The following is a 22,447-nucleotide window of genomic DNA, read 5'->3' on the forward strand; positions in this document are numbered from 1 at the left end:
TTTACGTTTTGTGTGGGAGAAGTAATCGGGGAGATATTGTTGTATTTTATTGCAAATTAAATGATAGCTGCTGGTGGTGATTATTATTTTAATGAGAAGTGCAACTGGGCAACCATCCTCATTTAACACTAATCAGAATAAAAATTTGAATATTTCCGACATTTCGAAGAAAGATATCGGCCTATGTGAAAGGCCACGAAGGCTAATCAGGGTTGTCTTATGTGATCAAACAGCTTGAATATCGGCTTCAAGTGAGAAAACTGTTCCTTCTCCGAAGTTATCAAATCACTGAACAAGTTGCTCTTGGATCAGGAGGGAGCGACAGTAGTGCGCTGGTGCAGTGCGCGCTGGCTGCCGTAAGTATATACCTGCTTCAGTTTGGAACTCGCAGTCGGTGGCCGACGTTTGTTCGCGTCGGACGAGTGACACTGAGCGTCCTGGTATCTAGCGCGTCGCACGGAAGACGTAAAACTCCGCGCTAACTTTTAAAGTGCAGAGAATAGGAATGAAGTGACACATAACATTACACACTCCTAAGCCTTTTAAAGTTAGATTTGAATTGAAGTTCACGAGCAGTAATAACATTCTGGATTGTGGGAAAGGAAATTGATCTCCGTGTGTTTCTGCCTTGATGAGCATTTAATTTTTCCATTACCTAATGGTTGATATTATCGCACACATCCAGTGAATAATTTTTCTTTAATGTGGTACCATTTGATGGTATTGGGATAGAAATAACTTCATTTTACAACTAGACATTTTACTTCTGAAATGAGACTGGATGAATAATAATTAAACACATCTCATCGCAAACAGACATTATTAAAAACACTACCAATTAAACTAATATAGACACACTTCGAATTTAGAAACCACCAACGTATTCGTATACAGAAATATATGTTGCACATCGTGAAGATAATTTCTGAATTCAAATAGGAAAATTTTATTGTGGAATTCCAGTTGCCCATTCATGTTGTACTTCTAGATGTAAATTCTGAACCTGTATGTTACAACCATTTTCAAGTGAAATTTACCCCTGGGTTTGTGAAATTAGCGATTTCAAATATTAAGTACAAAAATGATTATTCAATGGTGAATTTGTCTTCGATTTGAAGCTTGTATTCATAGGGAAAAGAAATAGAATGCTTATTTCAACATTGGGTTACAAAGGGATCTTAATTTAATTGTATAATCGCCAAGTGAATATGTTTCTGCAAACCTCAGTGTATCATGTAAAAAGGAACTGAAACTACTCGGTGTAGGAACTTGATATTATCTAAAATTTAATGACCTCGCAACTACGTGATGTTATAATTTACTGGGTATTATACTATTTTAGGGAACGTTGATAGTGACTATAAACCATTGTGAAGTGAATTTTCGTGTGCATTAGATTGTTTCTGAAAATTCAACTATGACCCCCAGGACAAGTTTGTGCTACCTGCTAGTCTTACTTCAGCTACTCGAGGAACCAGTCGTCACCGTAGCAACCTTGCAAGGTAAGATATAGTTCATTGCAATGTGTTATGTGGCTTTTACTTATATAATCGTAGTGTCCTATATGTCTGGGTTAGACAAGTCAATCCCTACCATGGAAAATGTAGTAAACTGAGTCCCTGCCAAAGTAAGTTTTAGATTTGGAACTGGCATACAGCTAGTGGTTGGATCGTGTGGTTAACATGTCCTTTTTTGTTTTTTATTAAAAATGCTGAGTCGTAAAGCCATGTTGTCACCTCACTTTGATCATATAGTGAAGCTGGGCCAATTCTTATTCATAGGCCACGGCGATTCCTTCCAGCTCCTTACCCAAAGACATTCACTATCATTCATTTCATTTCATCTTCATTAGCTTCTCAACTAATGTTGGCGACAGATTGGGCATCCGGCTATGAAATGAAATGTCGTATGGCTTTTAGTGCCGGGATATCCCAGGACGGGTTCGGCTCGCCAGGTGCAGGTCTTTCTATTGACACCCGTAGGTGACCTGCGCGTCGTGATGAGGATGAAATGATGATGAAGACAACACATACACCCAGCCCCCGTGCCATTGGAATTAACCAATTAAGGTTAAAATCCCCGACCCGGCCGGGAATCGAACCCGGGACCCTCTGAACCGAAGGCCAGTACGCTGACCGTTCAGCCAACGAGTCGGACATCCGGCTATAAAAACATGCTATAAAATTTAATCTCGCCTCTTCCCTGAATCTGTATCAGGACACGGGACTAAGGACGTAGTCTTACGTACTTAAAAAATCATGTAGTAAACTGCTGAACTTTTACAACATTTTGAGGTATAGAAAGGAATTAGGAAGAAACCGATTTGATTATTCGAAATATTATATCTTGATTCGCTGACTCTGCCATCTTTCACCATAAAATTCTCCTTTCTCTTTAGTTGCTTACTTTTTTTAACACTTGCTTGTCAGTGAAACTTAAGAGTATGACTGAATGTCCTTCAGTTCCTCGAAAAAAAAAAAAAATATATATATATATAGTGTACAAAATAATTATTTATCTATTTATAGTCAGGGAGCCTCCGTAGCTCAGGCGGCAGCAAGCCGGCCTCTCAAATTCCGCTCACTCCATGTGAGATTTGTGCTGGACAGAGCGGAGGCTGTTATACCCTTCAGCGTTCAGTCTGCAAATCTCTGTAAATTTACTAACTGCCGCCACAATTCTCTACTTGTAACTAGTTACAGTATGTGGCCTCGTTTAGTTCTATGCCTCTTTATCTTTAAATCGTTAGAAACTGAGTCTAGCCATCGTCGTCTTTGTCTCCCTCTACTCCTCTTGAAGTCCATTATTCTCCTAGGTAACCTATCCTCCTCCATTCAAGTCACATGACCCCATCACCGAAGCCGGTTTATGCGTGCAGCTTCATCCATCGATCAATTTCCGGTTTAGATAGACATAAGGATTGTGTTGGTTATTGCAAGGGATGCCCTGACATCTTCCTGGTATGGACTTAGGAAACAAGGGAAAACCATCTTCAAGTGTCCAGACGGTGGAATGTGAACCCATCATTCCCTGAAAGCAAACTTACAGGTACACAACCCGTCCCGCGTAGTCTGATCGCTTGATTATAGTCAGAAAGTGGTAATATACCGTGGCAATCCTAATCTGCCTTAACATACAATTGTTAGTGAGTGTTCTAGTCCACTTAGTCCTTGTGCCTTTAGTCCCACATTTAACCAAAGCCTTCTTCCTGTGAGTTTGAAGGGCATTCTCCATTTGAGCAACAGCTAGTGTAGTAACTCATACCGGGCTAGAAAGAGCAAGGTTACTCCGAAGAATTTGTTTACTTACTGTCTCGAAACAGCTTGAAGGTATAGGTACACAGAGTCCTCGAAAATCTGGCAACATTGGGTGGCGATATGTTTAATGTATTATACTCTCATAGTTTTGTAAAATGGAGCCTCCGTGGCTCAGGCGGCAGCGCGCTGGCCTCTCACCGCTGGATACCGTGGTTCAAACCCCGGTCACTCCATGTGAGATTTGTGCTGGACAAAGCGGAGGCGGGACAGGTTTTTCTCCGAGTACTCCGGTTTTCCCTGTCATCATTCATTCCAGCAACACTCCAATATCATTTCATTTCACCTGTCAGTCATTAATCATTACTCCAGAGGAGTGCGACAGGCTTCGGCAGCCAGCACAATTCCCATCCTCGCCGTAAGATGGGGGTTTCATTCATTCATTTTCATTCACTCGTATAGTTACCGAGAAAGTGGTTGTGCAGTTTGAGTCATGTAGCTATCATCTTGCATTCGGGAGATAGTGGGTTCGAACTCTACTGTCGGCAGCCCTGAAGATGGTTTTCCTTGGTTTCCCATTTTTATACCACGCAAATGCTGGAGCTATATCTTAAGGTCACGGCCGCTTCCTTCCAACTCCTAGCCCTTTCCTATCCCATCGTCGCCATAAGACCTATCTGTGTAGGTGCGACGTGAAGCTAATTGTAAAACAAAAAAAGAAACAAAAACCCATATGGTTACTATAAGGCCATGTATTCAAGCGAGAATGGAAAGACGTCTAGCTGTCCCCCTGTGGGTGGGGGCGGTAGAATGACACCCACGGTATCCCCTGCCTGTCGTAAGAGGCGACTAAAAGGGGCCCCAGGGGCTCTGAACTTTGGAGCGTGGGTTGGCTAATACGGGGCCCTTAGTTGTGTCCTGGCATTACTTCCACTTACTTGTGCAGGGCTCCTTACTTTCATCTATCCTATCCGACCTCCCTTGGTCAACTCTTGTTCTTTTCCGACCCCGACGCTATTAGGTTTGCGAGGGCTAGGGAGTCTTTCATTTTCACGCCCTTCGTGGTCCTTATCTTCCTTTGGCCGATACCTTCATTTTCGAAGTGTCGGACCCCTTCGATATTTTCTCTCTGATTAGTGTTATATAGAGGATGGTTGTCCAGTTGTAGTTCCTCTTAAAACAATAATCACCACCACCACGTCCAGCTGTTTGTGTTTGTTTTTGAAACATTTTACAAAACTATGAGAGTATAATACATTAAACATATCGCCACCCAATGTTGCCAGGTTTTCGAAGACTCTGTGTACCTATACCTTCAAGCTGTTTCGAGACAGTAAGTAAACAAATTCTTCTGAGTAACCTTGCTCTTTCTAGCCCGTTATGACTTACTATACCAGCTGTTGCTCAAACTCACAAGAAGAAGGCTTTGGTTAAATGTGGGACTAAAGGCACAAGGACTAAGTGGACTAGAACACTCACTAACAATTGTATGTTAAGGCAGATTAGGATTGCCAGGGTATATTACCACTTTCTGACTATAATCAAGCGATCAGACTACGCGGGACGGGTCGTGTACCTGTAAGTTTGCTTTCTGGGAATGATAGGTTCACATTTCACCGTCTGGATACTTGAAGGTGGTTTTCCCTTGTTTCCTAAAAGTCTATACCAGGAAGATGTCAGGGCATCCCTTGCAATAACCAACACAATCCTTACGTCTATCTAAACCGGAAATTGATCGATGGATGAAGCTGTACGCATGAACCGGCTTCGGTGATGGGGTCATGTGAGTTGAATGGAGGAAGATAGGTTACCTAGGAGAATAATGGACTTCAAGAGGAGGGAGACAAAGACGACGATGGCTAGACTCAGTTTCTAAAGATTTAAAGATAAAGAGGTATAGAACTAAACGAGGCCACATACTGTAACTAGTTACAAGTAGAGGATTGTGGCGGCAGTTAGTAAATTTGAGGTATAGAACTAAACGAGGCCACATACTGTAACTAGTTACAAATAGAGGAATGTGGCGGCAGTTAGTAAATTTACAGACTTGAAGACTGAACGCTGAAGGGTATAACAGCCTGTAATGAATATAGCTTCTTATTAATCTGTTTACTCTCCAGGGTCGGTTTTTCCCTCAGACTCAGCGAGGGATCCCATCTCTAGCGCCTAAAGGGCAGTGTCCTGGAGCTTCAGACTCTGGGTCGGGGGATATAACTGGGGAGGATGACCAGTACCTCGCCCAGGGGGCCTAACCTGCTGTGCTGAACAGGGGCCTTGTGGGGGATAGGAAGATTGGAAGGAATAGACAAGGAAGTGGGAAGGAAGCGGCCCTGGTCTTAAGTTATATACAATTTGCCTGGAGGAGAATTGGAAAACTACGGAAAACCACTTCCAGGATGGCTGAGGTGGGAATCGAACCCACCTCTACTCAGTTGACCTCCCGAGGCTGAGTGGACCCCGTTCCAGCTCTCGTACCACTTTTCAAATTTCGTGGCAGAGCCGGGAATCGAAAGAACTCGGGCCTCCGGGGTTGGCAGTTAATCACACTAATCACTATACCACAGAGGCGGACATAATCAATATATGCGTATGATTTATTTCTATTGTGCTTTTCCTCGCTAATATTATATTCACAGGTGGCACTATTGTATTAAAGCACAGTACATATTATTTATTCGAAGGCCACTCCTTTAATGTTGGCCTATACTGTACGTTACTGTATAAATTAAGGCAGCCGGGCTGAATAGCTCAGGCGGTCTAGTGCTGGCCTTTTGAACCCAATTTGGCAGGTTCGACCCTGAGTCCAGTGGTACCGCGTGTCCACAATTAAACTGGCGGTATTCAGCGCGGCGCAGCATGGGTTTTAACGATCGTAGGAGTGTGATATCTCGGTGGTATGCTAACTACGTAGTGCGCTCACGAATTATGCTACAAACATTATTAGTTCCAGGTCTTGCCACTACGCGAAAATATGTAAGCAGCCAGGACGTGCAATTTTCTGTCATTCTGATGTCAGAATTTTCTTCCGGTGGAATTTATTTGCGTCAGTCTCTTGATTGTTGCTGGAACAACCATTGCATTCGGCTTACGTGACTGTTTTATGTGGTTTTACAAGCTCCTTCAGTTTTAGTCCGTTTTTCTTTGAAGAGATGACGCCTCGTGGGCCTGTTAGGTGTACAGTGACATCTGTACTTTATAGGGACCTTGTGCTGCATGTGATTTCAGCTTTACAAGAACGCAACTGTGACCACACTGTTATTTTCATGCAAGAAGGGGGAACACCACATGTCGCTCCCTAGTTGAAAGATTTGCTGCGAGAAACATTCAGATGCGTGCCCTTCAATATTCCCTTTCTGAACCTGCGTGTAATTGGAATGGAGAAGTGTAGAGTGTTGAATGTGAGAAAAGGAACGTTAAGGACGACACAAACACCCAGTCCCCAGGCCAGGGATATTCATCATTTACAATTAAAATTAAAAACCCCTGACGCAGCCGGGAATCGAACTCGGGGGTGACAGGCAGACGTCTTCCCCCCCTACACCGCGGGGCCGGATCAATATTCCCTTACCAAAACCCCAGGTGACTTCTGGTTGTGGGGATATTTGAAGGACCATATCGATCAAGAGACATATCTGGTGTCTGCCCGATCTAACATATCGCTCTCATTTCATCCGATATGCTGCGGGCAACGATCGACCATGCCGTGTTGCTGAGTTGGGAGGCCATATTGAACTGTGTTTGTAACTATAAATCCTAATAAACGTGCCAGAACTACATTTATTATGTCTTTGATCTTTTCTGCCTTTTTCTGCCACCCTACCACTGCTTACATTGCCACCGGGCGAGTTGGCCGTGCGGTTAGGGGCGCGCAACTGTGAGCTTGCATCCAGGAGATATTGGGTTCGAACCCCACTGTCGGCAGCCCTGAAGCTGGTTTTCCGTGGTTTCCCATTTTCACACCAGGCAAATTAAGACCATGGCCGCTTTCTTCCCATTCCTAGGCCTTTCCTATCTCATCGTTGCCATAAGACCTATCTGTGTCGGTGCGACGTAAAACAAATAGCTTACATTGTCATATTTTCGCCTAGTGGCAAGATTTGGAACTAATAATTTTGGTGGCGTAATTCGCGAGCGCATTTCTTTTAGCATATCTACGAAATTTCAGACTCCTACGATCATTACAGGGCCGTGCTGCGCCGCACTGAACATCGTCGGTTTAATTATGGGTACCCGGTATTTGAATGTATAGCCGGCCCCGTGGTGTGGGTAGCATGCTTGCCTCTTACCCGGAGGCCCCGGGTTCGTTTCCCGGCCAGGTCAGGGATTTTTACCTGAATCTGAGGGTTGGTTCGAGGTCCACTCAGCCTGCGTGATTAGAATATTGAGAAGCCATGACGGTAGAAGCTATCTGATGGTGAGATAGTGGCCCCTGTCTAGAAAGCCGAGAATAACGGCCGAGAGGATTCGTCTTGCTGACCACATGCACCTCATAACCTGCAGGCCTTCAGGCTGAGTACCGGTCGCTTGGTAGGCCAAGGCCCTTCAGGGCCATGGGGTTAGGTTTTGGTCAGTTGGTATTTGAAGGTGATCAAATACATCATTATTATTGAACTCTGATCCTCTGAATTAGAGGAAAAGACGCCATCCTTATCCTAAGAGGATAACATTAAAGCTCTGGTTAAACACAGCAATGATTATACAACATGAATTTCTTTTCTGCGTTGGAAATTCACTAATAATAATAATAATAATAATAATAATAATAATAATAATAATAATAATAATAATAATAATAATAATGTTGCCGGGCTGGCAGGTTTGAACCTGGCTCACTCCGGTGGTATTTGAAGGATCAGTCTCGCGCAGTAGATTTACTTGCACTCAAAAGTAATACTACGGGACGAAATTCCGCCACCTCGGCGTTTCCGAAAACGGTAGAAGTCTTTAGTGGAACGTAAAAACCGATACCATTACATCCAACCACTCCGCTCAAAAACTGCTCTAAATATCACTCTCGGGCCAAAACTGTTTCAGTTTTTGACAAGCACGTCATCTCAGCCGGCTACCTGTACAAACCGAATGCAATCCCAGTTTCGAACGAGTTGAGTGTTCTTTTTCAGTCTCTCTAACTGATGTTGATATTCTAAGAGGAAGTTTGTCATTTCGTTTGTGCAGTGAAACATTCATCTTCTCTGCAGGATAGTGTACAACCACGGCATCCTCCTCCTGTTCTTCTTTGTGTTCTTTTCTGGTTACTTGGGATAGGTACAGATGCAATATTCTTCCTTGTCTCCTCAATTGTGGATACCCGGTATTTGAATATCATGGAAGACTACTGGCAAAAATGAGTGCAATTGGACTAGACAAAAGAGTGACTGAATGGGTTGCTATTTTTCTAGAAAATAGATCTCAGAGAATTAGAGTAGGCGAAGTTTTATCTGACCCTGTAATAATTAAGAGGGGAATTCCTCAAGGCAGTATTATTGGACCTTTGTATTTTCTTATATATATATACACGAGTAAAGAAGTGGAATCAGGCTTTTTGCAGATGTTGTTATTCTGTACAGAGTAATAAATAAGTTACAAGACTGTGAGCAACTGCAAAATGGCCTCGATAATGTTGTGAGATGGACAGTAGGCAATGGTATCTTGATAAACGGGGTTAAAAGTCAGGTTGTGAGTTTCACAAATAGGAAAAGTCCTCTCAGTTTTAATTGCTAGGGTGAAAGTTCTTTATGGGTATCACTGTAAGTACCTAGGTGTCAATATAAGGAAAGATCTTCTTTGGGGTAATCACATAAATGGGATTGTAAAGAAAGGCTTCAGATTTCTGCACATGGTTATGAGGGTATTTAGGGGTTGTAGTAAGGATGTAAAGGAGAGGGCATATAAGTCGGTGCTAAGACCCCAACATGAGTATGGTTCCAGTGTCCGGACCCTCACCGGGATTACTTGGTTCAAGAACTGGAAAAAATCCAAAGAAAAGCAGCTCGATTTTTTTCTGGGTGATTTCCGACTAAAGAGTAGCGTTACAAAAATGTTGTAAATTTTGGGCTGGGAAGACTTGGGAGAAAGAAGACGAGCTGCTCAATTAAGTGGTATGTTCCAATCTGTCAGCGGAGAGATGGCGTGGAATGACATTAGTAGACGAATAAGTTTGAGTGGTGACTTTAAAAATAGGAAAGTTCACAATTTGAAGATAAAGTTGGAATTCAAGAGGATAAATTGGGCCAAATATTCGTTTATAGGAAGAGGAGTTAGGGATTGGAATAAATTACCAAGGGAGATGTTCCGTGAATTTCCAATTTCTTTGCAGTCATTTAAGAAAAGGTTAGAAAAACAACAGACAGGGTATCTGCCACCTGGGCGATTGCCCCAAATGGAGATCAGTATTGATTGATTGATTGATTGATTTAATCCGGAGTTTGATGAACAGCATGAAAGTAAGTCAATGGTATTTCTTTGTCGGCCAATTGCATAATAGTTGGGTATGTTGTTCCTTCATTTTTGTTATTCAGGAAAGATGATCTAGATCTTCCTCTTAGTGTTCTTTCATCCAGACGGTCTTCCAGTAAGGTGGTGAACCAACTGGAGTGTCTTTAACAGGTGACGTACGGGTTGATTTCTTCTTTTCTCAGTGGACTTCACGAGATTCGTAGTTTTCTTGAACATTGCATAGCATTCGTTCTGTCTATCCAGTATATCTTGATCATCCTCTCCCGGCACCACATTTCAAATGTTTTCAATTTTGCCTTCTCCGCTTTCCCGAGAGTCCAAGTTTCTGAAGCGTATATGGCCCCTTCACACAAAATAAACCGTTTTCTTGTGGCTAGTGACGCAGAAAATTAGGTGATAAAATACTTTCCTTCACAATTAAAAGCAATTTCTTTGATGTATACTAGCTGAAACATTCTTTTGACATCTGACTCCAATGTTATCAGGCTACCAAGGTAACAAATTGATTTTACTTGTAACTCCTTTCCTTTTAGTTATGTACCTTCTGATTTCTATCTCGTGTGTATCTCATGACTTTGGTTTTATTTTCATTTATACCCATTTTCCAGACTTCCCTGAATTTCCTGCTCAGTAGCTGTATAATGTTTTGCAGATCACCTTTCCTTTCTGCGATAAAGGTCGTGTCATCAGCAAATCTTAAGTGGTGATTATTTACTGTTTACTGTGATGCCATGAATTATTTTATCGCCTCTTGTACTCAACGTGGGTCAAGCCCAGTTATACGAACAACTATCTCTTTGTAATGGGATTGTGTTCGCTATTGCTTGTTTCTGCGGCGGTTGATAGTGCGATGTGTCCCATGCACAACGTGTCACATTCTTATTCATATTGTGCGGTTTAATGACTAAGATACATAGTTTTTGCTATTCAAAATACATTTATAATACTCGCATGTTTCCGCTGACAAAAGTACGTATTTTACGTATATTGCTTTATGTAACAAATACAATTTCAATATCTCTATATAGTATTTAAACAACAGAGGTTTTACTTTTTCTAGTCACATTGTTATTCATACAGTGGAATAAAGTCAATAAAAATAAATAAATTCATGAAAACAAGAGTACTTCTAATAATTGGTAGAATAACATTGAGCTTTAGTGACTGCTTGATACTTTCTCTGCATGGACATTATGTCTGTCATACTTTTCCGGGGCTTATATTGAGCCATTTTTTAGTCACCCCTCTTTTTAACTCCTCTTCAGATGATACATTTCGACTGTAGACCCTAGATTTCAAATACGCTCGTATATGTTCAATAGGTTTTAGGTCAGCAGACTGGAGGAGTGGGAGTTCAGATTTTTTTTCCTCTACAAGTTGCTTTACGTCGCAGCGAGGCAGATAGGTCTTACGGCGACGATGGAACAGAAAAGGGCTAGGAGTGGGAAGGAAGCGGCCGTGGCCATAATTAAGATACAGCACCAGCACTTGCCGGGTGTGAAAATTGGAAAGCACGGAAAACCATCTTCAGGGCTGCCGACAGTGGGATTCGAAGCCCTATTTCTCGAATACTGGATACTGGCCGCACCTAAGCGACTGCAGCTATCGAGCTCTGTCAATAGTTTTGGAACGTTCCAAATTAACTATTCCTTATTCGAAACAGGTGTATGTTAGGGGTCGTTGTCTTGTTAGAACATCTAGGTAGGTAGCATCCCCAACTTTTTCGCACTTTGCTTAACATTTTCTTCAGAATGTATTTATACACTACCTTGTCCATTACGCCGTCAATAAACTGGGTATTACCAATACCTTTTGTTGATATGCACCCCCAAAAAATTAACTGGCCCACCTCCATTCTTTGCATTGGGAAATGTATTAGCCATATCATTGTCCGTATTAACCTTTCTCCACTCCCTTTGGGCACCAGCTGATCCAACGAAGTTAATTTTAGTTTCATATGACCAGACAATATTGTTTCAAAATCCCTGGTCCTGTAGACGTTCTTTCGCTAACAGCAATCTTGCAGCACAACCTCTTCCTCGGAACTCTGCTATGGTAACCATGTCTGTACAGTACCCGACGAGTCATCTGAGTGCACATCTTCTTGCCTGTTTCCCCCTGTGGGGGGGGGGCAGTAGAATAATACCCACGGTATCCCCTGCCTGTCGTAAGAGGCGATTAAAAGGGGCCCTAGGGGCTCTGAACTAAGGAGCGTGGGTTGGCGACCACGGGGCCCTTAGGTGAGTCTTGTCATTGCTTCCACTTGTGCCAGGCTCCTCACTTTCATCTATCCCAACCGACCTCCCTTGGTCAACTCTTGTTCTTTTCCGACCCCGACGCTGTTAGGTTTGCGAGGGCTAGGGAGTCTTTCATTTTCACGCCCTTCATGGCCCTTGTCTGTCTTTGGTTGACACCTTCAGTTTTCGAAGTGTCGGATCCGTTCCATATTTTCTCTCTGATAGAGATAGAGGATAGAGATAGAGATAGAGGATGGTTGCTTAGTTGTACTTCCTCTTAAAACAATAATCACCACCACCACCACTCTTGCCTGTAGTAATGTGCAATTCTGACCGCTGTTTTGGAGCAATAATTTGGGACTGGATTTTATCCGACGCAAAATGAGACTTTCTTCCTGAGCACTCAGCCGTTTTTGTTTGAGTTTGACACTTTAATTTATTTAGCACGTATTGCACTGTTATACGACTTTAATTTACAATTTGTCCTGTTTTTTCTTAAAGACAATCTTCGAAGTGCTATATTAACAATTGTCTCTTTCAGTTCGGAGCCAAGCCTCTTTACCTCTGCCCATTTTGAACAGCACTGTCGTAGGTGATACGCTAACAAAATCTACTGTAGTGTACTGTACTTAGGCTTCAGAACTGTTGACACCGGCCGTAAGACTGGCAAATGAATACCGTGAATAGGAAAATTACTTGCAATTCGAGGCAAAAATACTTCCTATTACTTTATGCAGAGAATATAAGAGTTCACTGAATGCTTGCGTATTATCATTACCTCCGTTATACAGCAATATGTTGTAGTGTTCTTGCATAACTTCAGTGACATAAAAATTTCTCTGCTGAATTGGGTGATGTATGAATAACAAAGTGTTATTCTGAATATGAAGAGGTTTGTATTGAGACAAAACACACACTGCCCAGTCCCCGAGCCAGAGGAATCAACCAGACGTAGCAAGAATCCCCAACCGAGCGAGTTGGTCATGCGGTTAGGGGCGCGCAGCTGTGAGCTTGTATTCGGGAGATAGTGGGTTCGAACCCCACTGTCGGCAGCCCTGAAGATGGTTTTACGTGGTTTTCCGTTTCACCAGGCAAATACTGGGGGCTGTACCTTAATTCAGGCCATGGCCGCTTCCTTTCCACTCCTAGTCCTTTCTTATCCCATCGTCGCCATAATACCTACCTGTGTTGGTGACACGTAAAGCAACTTCTAAAAAAAAAGAAAGAATCCCCAAGCCAGGAACCGAACTCAGGACTCTATACCGAAGGCTTCGACGCTGAATCCAAGCAGCTCGACACTAAATAATAATAATAATAATAATAATAATAATAATAATAATAATAATAATAATAATAATAATAATAATAATAATAACCGTGTGGGGATTTACCGGTTACCTCCATCGGGCGCGTCCCATTGGAATTGGGGAAGCTCGCTGGCTCTGCCGCCAGCAGAGTCAGAGGGTAGTAGGGAAATAAAATACCACCGTGAAAAAAAACTGGTCCCTTGCCAGGGTTACGGCGAATACTGGTAAATGACCAGAAGCCAGAAAACATCTTGAGGCAACCTCTAGGGCTAACAACTAGTTGTAAAAGGATGGGTACCCGTCCAAAGCAAAGTCAAGTCAAAAAGCATGATGGCACAACATTTCAAGAAACATACCCCAGGGGGTAAATCTTCGGATAAATCCCTCGTCGTGAACGCTACGGCGCACGAGTCTCGTTCGGATTCTGGGGGAGACTCGACATCATGCAAGAGACGAGTCGGAGCGTCTCGGTGTACCCCGAAGAGTCAAAAACTCAGGCCGAAATCTAAAACCTTTCTAGCAACTTTCAACATAAATTCACTTACACAAACTGGCAAGCTGAAAACCCTCACCAAAGCTCTTCACGAAAATCAGATATCCATAGTGGCCCTACAGGAAACAAGGTACCCAGATGAAGAGATTTTTGAATCTGAAGGCTACCGATTTTTCAAGAGCAAAGCGCAAAGAGGAATCCTCAATGGAGCTGTGATGCTTGGAATCGTTAAATCGGTTGCAAATTTCGAACCTGTGAATGACAGATTGTCTATACTCACAATTAAATGCGCGAACAAAACCTACGCCCTAGTTAACGCACATGCTCCTACAAACGATAAGAACAAGTCTGATCCAGACGAAGTTGATAATTTCTGGGACCTACTGGATGAAAAATTGAACAAAATCCCCAAACACCATGTCAAGCTTCTTTTGGGTGACTTCAATGCCCAACTAGGTCGTGAGCAGAAGTACAAGAAATTTATAGGAAATTACCCTGCTCACAAAAGAACCAATCCCAACGGCAAAAGACTGGTGACCATTTGCGAAAATCACAACCTGCAGGTCATGTCGACCCACTTTCGCCATCTACCCAGAAAGCAAATGACTTGGCGTTCTCCCGTCCAATCTCTCGGAGAGTTCCAAATTGATCATGTTGCGATCTCCAGGAGAAACAGCCCTGAGATTATGAATGTCAAGGTAAAGAAAGGCATCAATGTGGCCTCAGATCATTATATGTCTCTTATCAAATTCAAACCAATTCCCGCAAACACAAGGAAGACAACCAAACAGATCACACGCTTCGACAATGATAAACTTCGGCAAAGGGTCGAGGAGTTCCAGGAGAAGGCTAGACCAAATGACTGTGACTTTAACAACGCCAAAAGTCTCCTTGTTGAGGCCGCCAAAGACGTTGCAGAAATCAAGAGAAGCAAAAAGCATGCCTGGTGGAATAGTACCTGCGAATCAGTCCTCCAAGAAAGACTCAATGCGTGGAAACAGTACAACTCTACGAAATCAGAAAATGATTGGGAAACCTACAAAACCCAACGTGCCCAAGCAGCTAGGGTGTTCAGAACTGAGAAACGTAAATACGAAAAATCTCTCATTGAAAAGATAGAACAAAACTTTAGGAAGAATGAAAGCAGAGAGTACTACAGAGCCTTCAAACGCAAACTCACTGGCTATAAACCACCATCTCTATGCTTTGAGCGAACGGACGGCACACTGGCGACGTCAAATGAAGAAAATTTCAGCATTCTGGCAGATAACTTCAAGAATTTACTTAAGTGCTCTAAACCGCAAAGTACCATTGAGACCTAGGAACCCTTACTCAGGTACCCAGATTCCAGACCACCCGACAGAGATGAAATCAAGCGCCACATTGCCCGTCTCAAAAATAACAAAGCGCCGGGGGAAGACTCAGTAGTAGCAGAACTATGGAAATATGCCCCAGAAGAATCACTTGATATCTTGCAAAAGCAAATAGAAGAAATTTGGAACAAGGAGACCCTACCCGAAGATTGGAAAATAGCTTGGATCCATCCATTACACAGAAAAGGCAGCATGAAGAACATCAACAACTACAGAGGAATATCTTTGCTACCCGTGACTTACAAAATTCTATCACTTGCCATCCTGGAGCGTTTGGAAGCACAAGTCGAACATCAAATAGGTGAATACCAAGGAGGGTTCAGAAAAGGTCGCTCAACAGCTGAACAGATCCAAAATCTGAAAACGATCGTCAGATATTGTACACTAAGGTCCAAGCAGTATGTGCCTGTCTTTAAGGACTTTAAGAAAGCGTACGACTCCATTGACCGGGAAGTCCTGCTAAACATCTTAAATGAATTTGGAGTTGATTTGAAACTGCTGGCATTAATTAGAGCCACCCTGACCGATACAAAATCCAAGGTGAAGTTTCACGGATGTCTCTCGCATTCCTTTGACATCAAAACAGGAGTCCGACAAGGTGATGGGCTATCCCCGATACTCTTCAACTGTGTTCTTGAAAAGATCATCAGAACCTGGCTGGTGAGATTACAGGAAACCAACTACAGTCCATTGAGAATAGGAACCAAATCCAAGGGGATCGCAACAGACTGCTTAGCATTTGCCGATGATATTGCTGTTCTCTCAACCGACATAGAAACCGCTAGAGCTCAAGTTGAAATTTTAAAGGAAATTGCCGAACAAACTGGTTTGCAGATATCGTTTGAGAAAACAGAAGTAATGACTAACATCAAAGAGGCTCCACCAAAACTCCATGCAAAATACGGGGACATCATCCGAGTAGACAAATTCAAATACCTGGGTGAGATCATCATGAAAAATGGACTGGACAATGAAGCACTTTAGGAGCGAGTACGCAAACTGGAAATAGCCTACCAAACATCCCGCACAATCTACAACAAAAAATGCCTTTCCCAAAACACCGAGATACGTCACTATGAAACAGTTCTGAAGCGAGTAGTTCTATATGCAGCCGAAACCCTGTCTCTAAATGCCAACAAAGGACTACTTGAAGAACTGGAGAAAAGAGAACGCAAAATTGTGAGAGGAATCTTGGGATCAAAGTACAGAAATGGAATCCATCAAAAGAGATCCAACAAGGAAGTCTACAGCAAAATAGAGAAAATTTCCGACACAATCAGAAAAAGACGGGCACGATTTTACGGTCATCTGAAAAGAATGGACAGAAGAAAGTTAACTAAAGAAATATTTCACTTTTTTGATTCAAACCCCAAAACCACAATTCCCTGGTTTAGAAATACCAAAGAAGACCTGCAAATGCTACATATCTCAGCTGAAGACGCCTTTAACAGAGGTCTCTTCCGCAAGAAAATATTGACGAACGGGCTAAACCGAGACGAGCAACCGAAGAGAAGACACGGTGCCCCTTGGACAGAGGAGCGTAAGCAGGCCCACTCACAAAGAATGAGGGAAATTTGGGCTCTAAAGAAGGCCAAGTTCAATGTCAAATGCAACAAGACTTAACGTGGTCCTTGATGGCCCCAGCGAATTATATATAATAATAATAATAATAATAATAATAATAATAATAATAATAATAATAATAATAATAATAATAATAATAATAACACCAGCCGCGTACATTTGACTACAAAGTGCACAATCAACAAGACGTAACTCTGTTACTGCCGACCGCTGACGTATTGTATTGGAATGCTGCGGATGAAAGTGTTCAAAGTGGTAGTAGTGATTATTGTTTTAAGAGGAAGTACAACTAGGCAATCATCCTCTATTAACAGTAATCAGAATTAATAAATGGTAGGGATCCGACACTTCGAAAAGTCCGGTATCCAAAGAAAGACGATGTCTATGAAGGATGTGAAAATCAATGACTCCCTTGGTCTCAAGTGTTCTAATACCGTCGGGGTCGGAAAAGAACAAGAGTTGACCAAGGGCGGTCGGATAGTATAGATGAATGTTAGGAGTGTGACAGAAGTAAGTTGAAGCAATGCCAGGCATCAGCTAAGGGTCCTGTGGTGCTAATCCACCCTCCGCAGCTGAGTGTCCCTGGGGTTAGTCATCTCTTATGACAGGTTGGTTATACAGTGGGTGTTATTCTACTGCCTCCACCCACGGAAAGTCCAAAGTGTTCCAATGGAAAAGTAAAGCGTTATATTTCGTTAGTTTTGTTAGTTTTATTCTCTGAATAGGTTATAGATGCGTATGTATTTGATTTGTTTCTTATTTATTCGCTTTTCTCATCACAACTTATTCATTTTTGTAGTCATTCGCTAAATAGTCAAAATAAACTCGAGCTCCAGGTTCTCTGAAGCTCTCGTTATGCTACTACATTAACACCCAACTTGAAAACGTTAGGAACTATCAAAGAAGACGTTTTATGGAAATGCAGAAAATTCATGCATTTAGAATAGAATAGAATACTCCCATTCCCTAGTTCCAGAAACTGGGGAGTGAGCTTTCGTGTATTGCATTTCATTAAATTCGATACATGAATTTAATTTAATCTTCTTACAGTTATTTGACTATTACCACTGTTGTACTTAAAGCTAATAATGTTTCTATTCATTCCACAAATTACCATCCATTTTTTCCCTTTCTTTTGTCCGGCTCCATGGCTAAATTGTTAGCGTGCTGGCCTTTGGTCACAGGGGTCCCGGGTTCGATTCCCGGCAGGGTCGGGAATTTAAACCATCATTGGTTAATTCCGCTAACACGGGGGATGGGTGTATGTGTCGTCTTCATCATAATTTCATCCTCATCACGACGCGCAGGTCGCCTAGTGGCGTGAAATCAAAAGACCTGCATCTGGCGAGCCGAACATGTCTTTGGGCACTCCCGACACTAAAAGCCATACGCTATTTCATTTTCATTTCCTTCCTTGTCCTAAGTGTAGTAAAATTGTACAAATTTTAGGACAAACATGTATCCTATCCTTCATTCGTTTACTTAGTGTTATTCTTTCCGGTTGTAAACCATTCATTGATTCATAATTTAAGAATTGTATAAAATTCTTTCTCTTTTTGATTTATATTCACCACCTAAATGTTTAATTCTAAGTGCGTCCGCTCCTATACATACTCTCAATAGATGAGCCTCTTTCATAATTTCTCCACAAAATAAACAATGATTTTCGTTATGTTTATATATCCCGATTAGCCACCACATTACACCTCTTAGTTTTCTATTGAACGTCTTTCTTTCCTTATTGGTGCAGTTTGAATAATTTCACAGAATTCAGATAATGTTCTTTCAGTCATACATTCCGCCATATTGTCTGCTTCTCAATATCTTTCACACAAATCGTTAATTTTTTGCTGAATTTCTTGTCTTTGTGAATTCATACGTACATTTTCGTTATACTGTAGATTGTTATGGCTTTCAGCCTTCAGTTTGCTAGCTTCTGTGAACTAAGGGCATCTACAATCCTCTGATTGTAACTATCTATGTGGCCTCGTTTGGTTCCACACCTACTTCTCTTATCCTCCAACGCGTCGTCCATTATTTTCCTAGGCAACCTAACCTCCTCCATTCGCCTGACAGTACTCCACGATTGAAACTGTTTTATGTCCATTGAGCTCATTTCTATCTTCCTCCGGGTCCTTGGCTGAATGATCAGAGTAGTGCTCCTCGGTTCAGAGGGCGTCGGGTTCGATTCCCAGCAGAATCGGAGATTTTACGTTAAAATGGTTAATTCCCTTGGCTTCAAGACTGGGTGTTTGCACTGTCCCTAGCATCCCTGCAACTCACGCTCCACAAATAACACTCTCTTCCACCACAGTAACACGTCGTTTCCCATACACGATTGTTGCCGCCCACCCTCATCGGAGGGTCTGCTTTGCAAGGACTGCACCAGGCTAGAAATAGCCATACGAAATTAGAATTTGATTCATAACTTAACCTTTAATAATAAAGTTATTGGCTTTACATCCCACCTACGAAATTTTAACGGTTTTCGGAGACACCGAGGTGCCGGAATTTAGTCCCACAGCGGTTCTTTTACGTGCCAGTAAATCTACTGACACAAGGATGACGTATTTGAGCACCTTCAAATACCACCGGGCTGAGCCAGGTTCGAACCTGCCAAGTTGGGGTCAGAAGGCCAGCGCCTCAACCGTCTGAGCCACTCACCCCGGCAACTTAACCTTTATTTCTCATTCTGAGTACTCTACTGCAATTGTTTCCACCTGTCTGTACCAGCAATAATTCTTGGAGCCTTCATATCTGTTACTTTTGTTTTATGAATAAGATATTCTGAGTCCACCCAGGTTTAACTCCCGTACAGCGAAGTCGATCATAAAATACACCAGTGTAAAGACAATTTCGTTCGGAAGATGACTTCTTTCTTACAAGAATAGCGTTGTTCACAACTGCATGTTCACTACATTTTTGTTTTTTGCTCCTTGATTCTGTTTCACTTACTGCTCTTAGAAGAATGAAAATCCACAGCCTGTTTCCAGTCATTCAACCGGGTCAGGAATGGAATGAATGAAGCCCCATCTAGCGGCGAGGATAGGAAATGTGCCGGCTGCCGAAGCCTGTCGCACTCCTCTGGAGTAATGATTAATGACTGACAGATGAAATCTATATATTAAAAAAATACGAAAAAAGTCAGTCAGTCCGGCCATTTCCTTCACTTTTTAAAAAAACTGAAAGGTATTCATGCACTGATTTGTCACCAGGTACTATAAATTACTCAATTTCCGCCTTCCTCAAATTATTTGATTATTTCAATTTTTTGTCTCTTTGAAGCAATCATATCTTTGGTTATAATTGAGGTACGCAGTTCGTTTTGGTCTAAAACACTAAGTGGATCAAGAGCTTTCTTTTGAGGTAATAACTACTTAAATGGGCAGATTCTGAGAAAGGTGATGAGTACATTTGTCTCCATGACGAAGATCTTTTTAACAGTTCGGCGCGTAGTGTTGTTCCAAGGAACGTTTAATTCAATTTCTTTGTGTGATGTATTTTCAAGTGTTTTGTTGTCATAATATTACGTTCTATTACCGCATCAGATCATGTGCTTTATTTCATTAACTCGAAACTTTGCAAATACATCCATGAGGATAGTAACGAACAACACCATACTTTGTACATTGCGGGCGGAGCCAGCGGGAAACTGCCAGTTAAATGTTAATGGAGAGTGTTGCTGGAATGAAAGTTGACAGGGAAAACCGGAGTACCCGGAGAAAAACCTGCCCCGCCTCCGCTTTGTCCAGCATAAATCTCACATGGGCTGACCGGGATTTGAACCACGGTATCCAGCGGTGAGAGGCCGACGTGCTGCCGCCTGATCCACGGAGGCTTCTTTCTCTGCACATCCTAAATACCTGATCCAGTTTTATAGGGAATGAAGAGAAGCGAAAGAAAGAAAGAAGGAAAGAAAGAAAGAAGGAAAGAAAGAAAGAAGGTTCGATGGTAACTCAAACCCATTCACCGTAGATTAATGATAATGATAATGATAATAATAATAATAATAATAATAATAATAATAATAATAATAATAATAATAATAATTTTATTCGTTTTACGTCTCACCAACTACTTTTACGGTTTTCGGAGACGCCTAGGTGCCATAATTTAGTCTCATAGGAGTTCTTTTACGTGCCAGTAAATCTACCGACACGAGGCTGACGTATTTGAGCACCTTCAAATACCTCCGGACTGAGCCAGGATCGAACCTGCCAAGTTGGGGTAAGAGTGGTGGTGGTGATTATTGTTTTAAGAGGAAGTACAACTAGGCAACCATCCTCTATATAACACTAACCAGAAGGAAAAATTGAAGGGATCCGACACTTCGAAAAATGAAGATATCGGCCAAAGGAAGACAAGGGCCACGAAGGGCGTGAAAATGAAAGACTCCCTAGCCCTCGCAAACCTAATAGCGTCGGGGTCAGAAAAGAACAAGAGTTGACCAAGGGAGGTCGGATAGGATAGATAAAAGTGAGGAGCCTGGTACAAGTAAGTGGAAGCAATGCCAGGACTCAGCTGAGGGCCCTGTGGTCGCCAACCCACGCTCCAAAGTTTAGAGCCCTTGGGACCCCTTTTAGTCGCCTCTTACGACAGGCAGGGGATACCGTGGGTGTTATTCTACTGCCCCCACCCACAGGGGGAGTTGGGGTAAGAAGGCCAGTGCTTCAACCGTCTGAGTCACTCAGCCCGGAAATCATTGTAGATTGCCAGCGCATTCACCGCTCTGCTAAGAGAACGCTTCTCTCAACGCTGGCTTATAGCCTGTGATGGCTGGTCACTGGTGCTTGAAAATGAATGCTAAAATCACGAAATTAAAGCCCTTTGGAGAGAATTTTCAAATGGGTATTGATTTTGTACCCATGCAGATTAACCTCGCGTAAGATCGACAAAATCATTGTCTGTCACACAGTACATTCATTCCTCTTGTGAGTATTTAGCTGTGCTCGGGAACGGACTGATGAATGTGATCTGGTCGAGACGTGTTTCAGCGCTCGCCATTCAGGAGGGACCCACTATTGACTCTCCCCCGTTATCACTCTCTCGTATCCCCACTAACTTTTGTGAATGGGGCCATCCGGCTGCCTAGAGTCGGCAAGCTTCCATGTGATGTGTATAGTAGTGTCCGCAAATCCTGCAACAATCTCTATCATCCAGCATTACAGGTGCTTGGAACATGTATTTAGTGGCGTTGATTTTTGAGAGTTTGGAACATCATGATCATCACAGTAATAATCTAGTTTTAACTACCAACTACAGGCATTTTGAGTTGACTTTGATTTAAGCTGACTGCATGCCAATTTTGACTTTCCATTTCATTCTACCAACGAAAAGGAAGGAAGTTTTAATTACTTACGTCGGACTCTGCGGCTCAGTCCGGTAGTGTATGAAGGTTCTCAAATATATCCGCCTCGTGTCGGTAGATTCATCAATACTTATAACGACTTCCGAAGGACAAAATTCCGACACCTCTTTGTTTTCTTTTTTTGCAAGTTGCTTTACGTCGCACTGACACAGATAGGTCTTATGGCGACGGTGGGATAGGAAGAGGCTAGGAGTGGGAAGGAAGCGTCCGTGGCCTTAATTGAAGTACAGCCTGGTGTGAAAATGGGAAACCACGGAAAACCATCTTCAGGGTTGCCGACAGTGGGATTCGAACCCACTATCTACCGAATACTGGATACTGGCCGCACATAAGCGACTGCAGCTATCGAGCTCGGACCTCGTTGTTCTCGAAAAC

At 42.4% G+C, this 22,447-nt stretch overlaps 1 protein-coding gene across 1 annotated transcript in view; it reads left to right on the forward strand.

The window, feature by feature from the left end:
- Window positions 1–408: 408 nt before the first annotated feature.
- The window catches only part of LOC136874660 (alkaline phosphatase), a 744,425-nt gene continuing 722,386 nt past the window's right edge, over window positions 409–22,447 (forward strand). The window contains exon 1 of the mRNA XM_067148292.2: window positions 409–1,502. Coding sequence (XP_067004393.2) covers window positions 1,418–1,502 — 85 coding nt within the window. The 5' untranslated portion in view covers window positions 409–1,417. The remainder of the gene's footprint in view (window positions 1,503–22,447) is intronic.

Source organism: Anabrus simplex, chromosome 5 (assembly GCF_040414725.1).
Source record: "Anabrus simplex isolate iqAnaSimp1 chromosome 5, ASM4041472v1, whole genome shotgun sequence".
Lineage (NCBI taxonomy): Eukaryota > Metazoa > Arthropoda > Insecta > Orthoptera > Tettigoniidae > Anabrus > Anabrus simplex.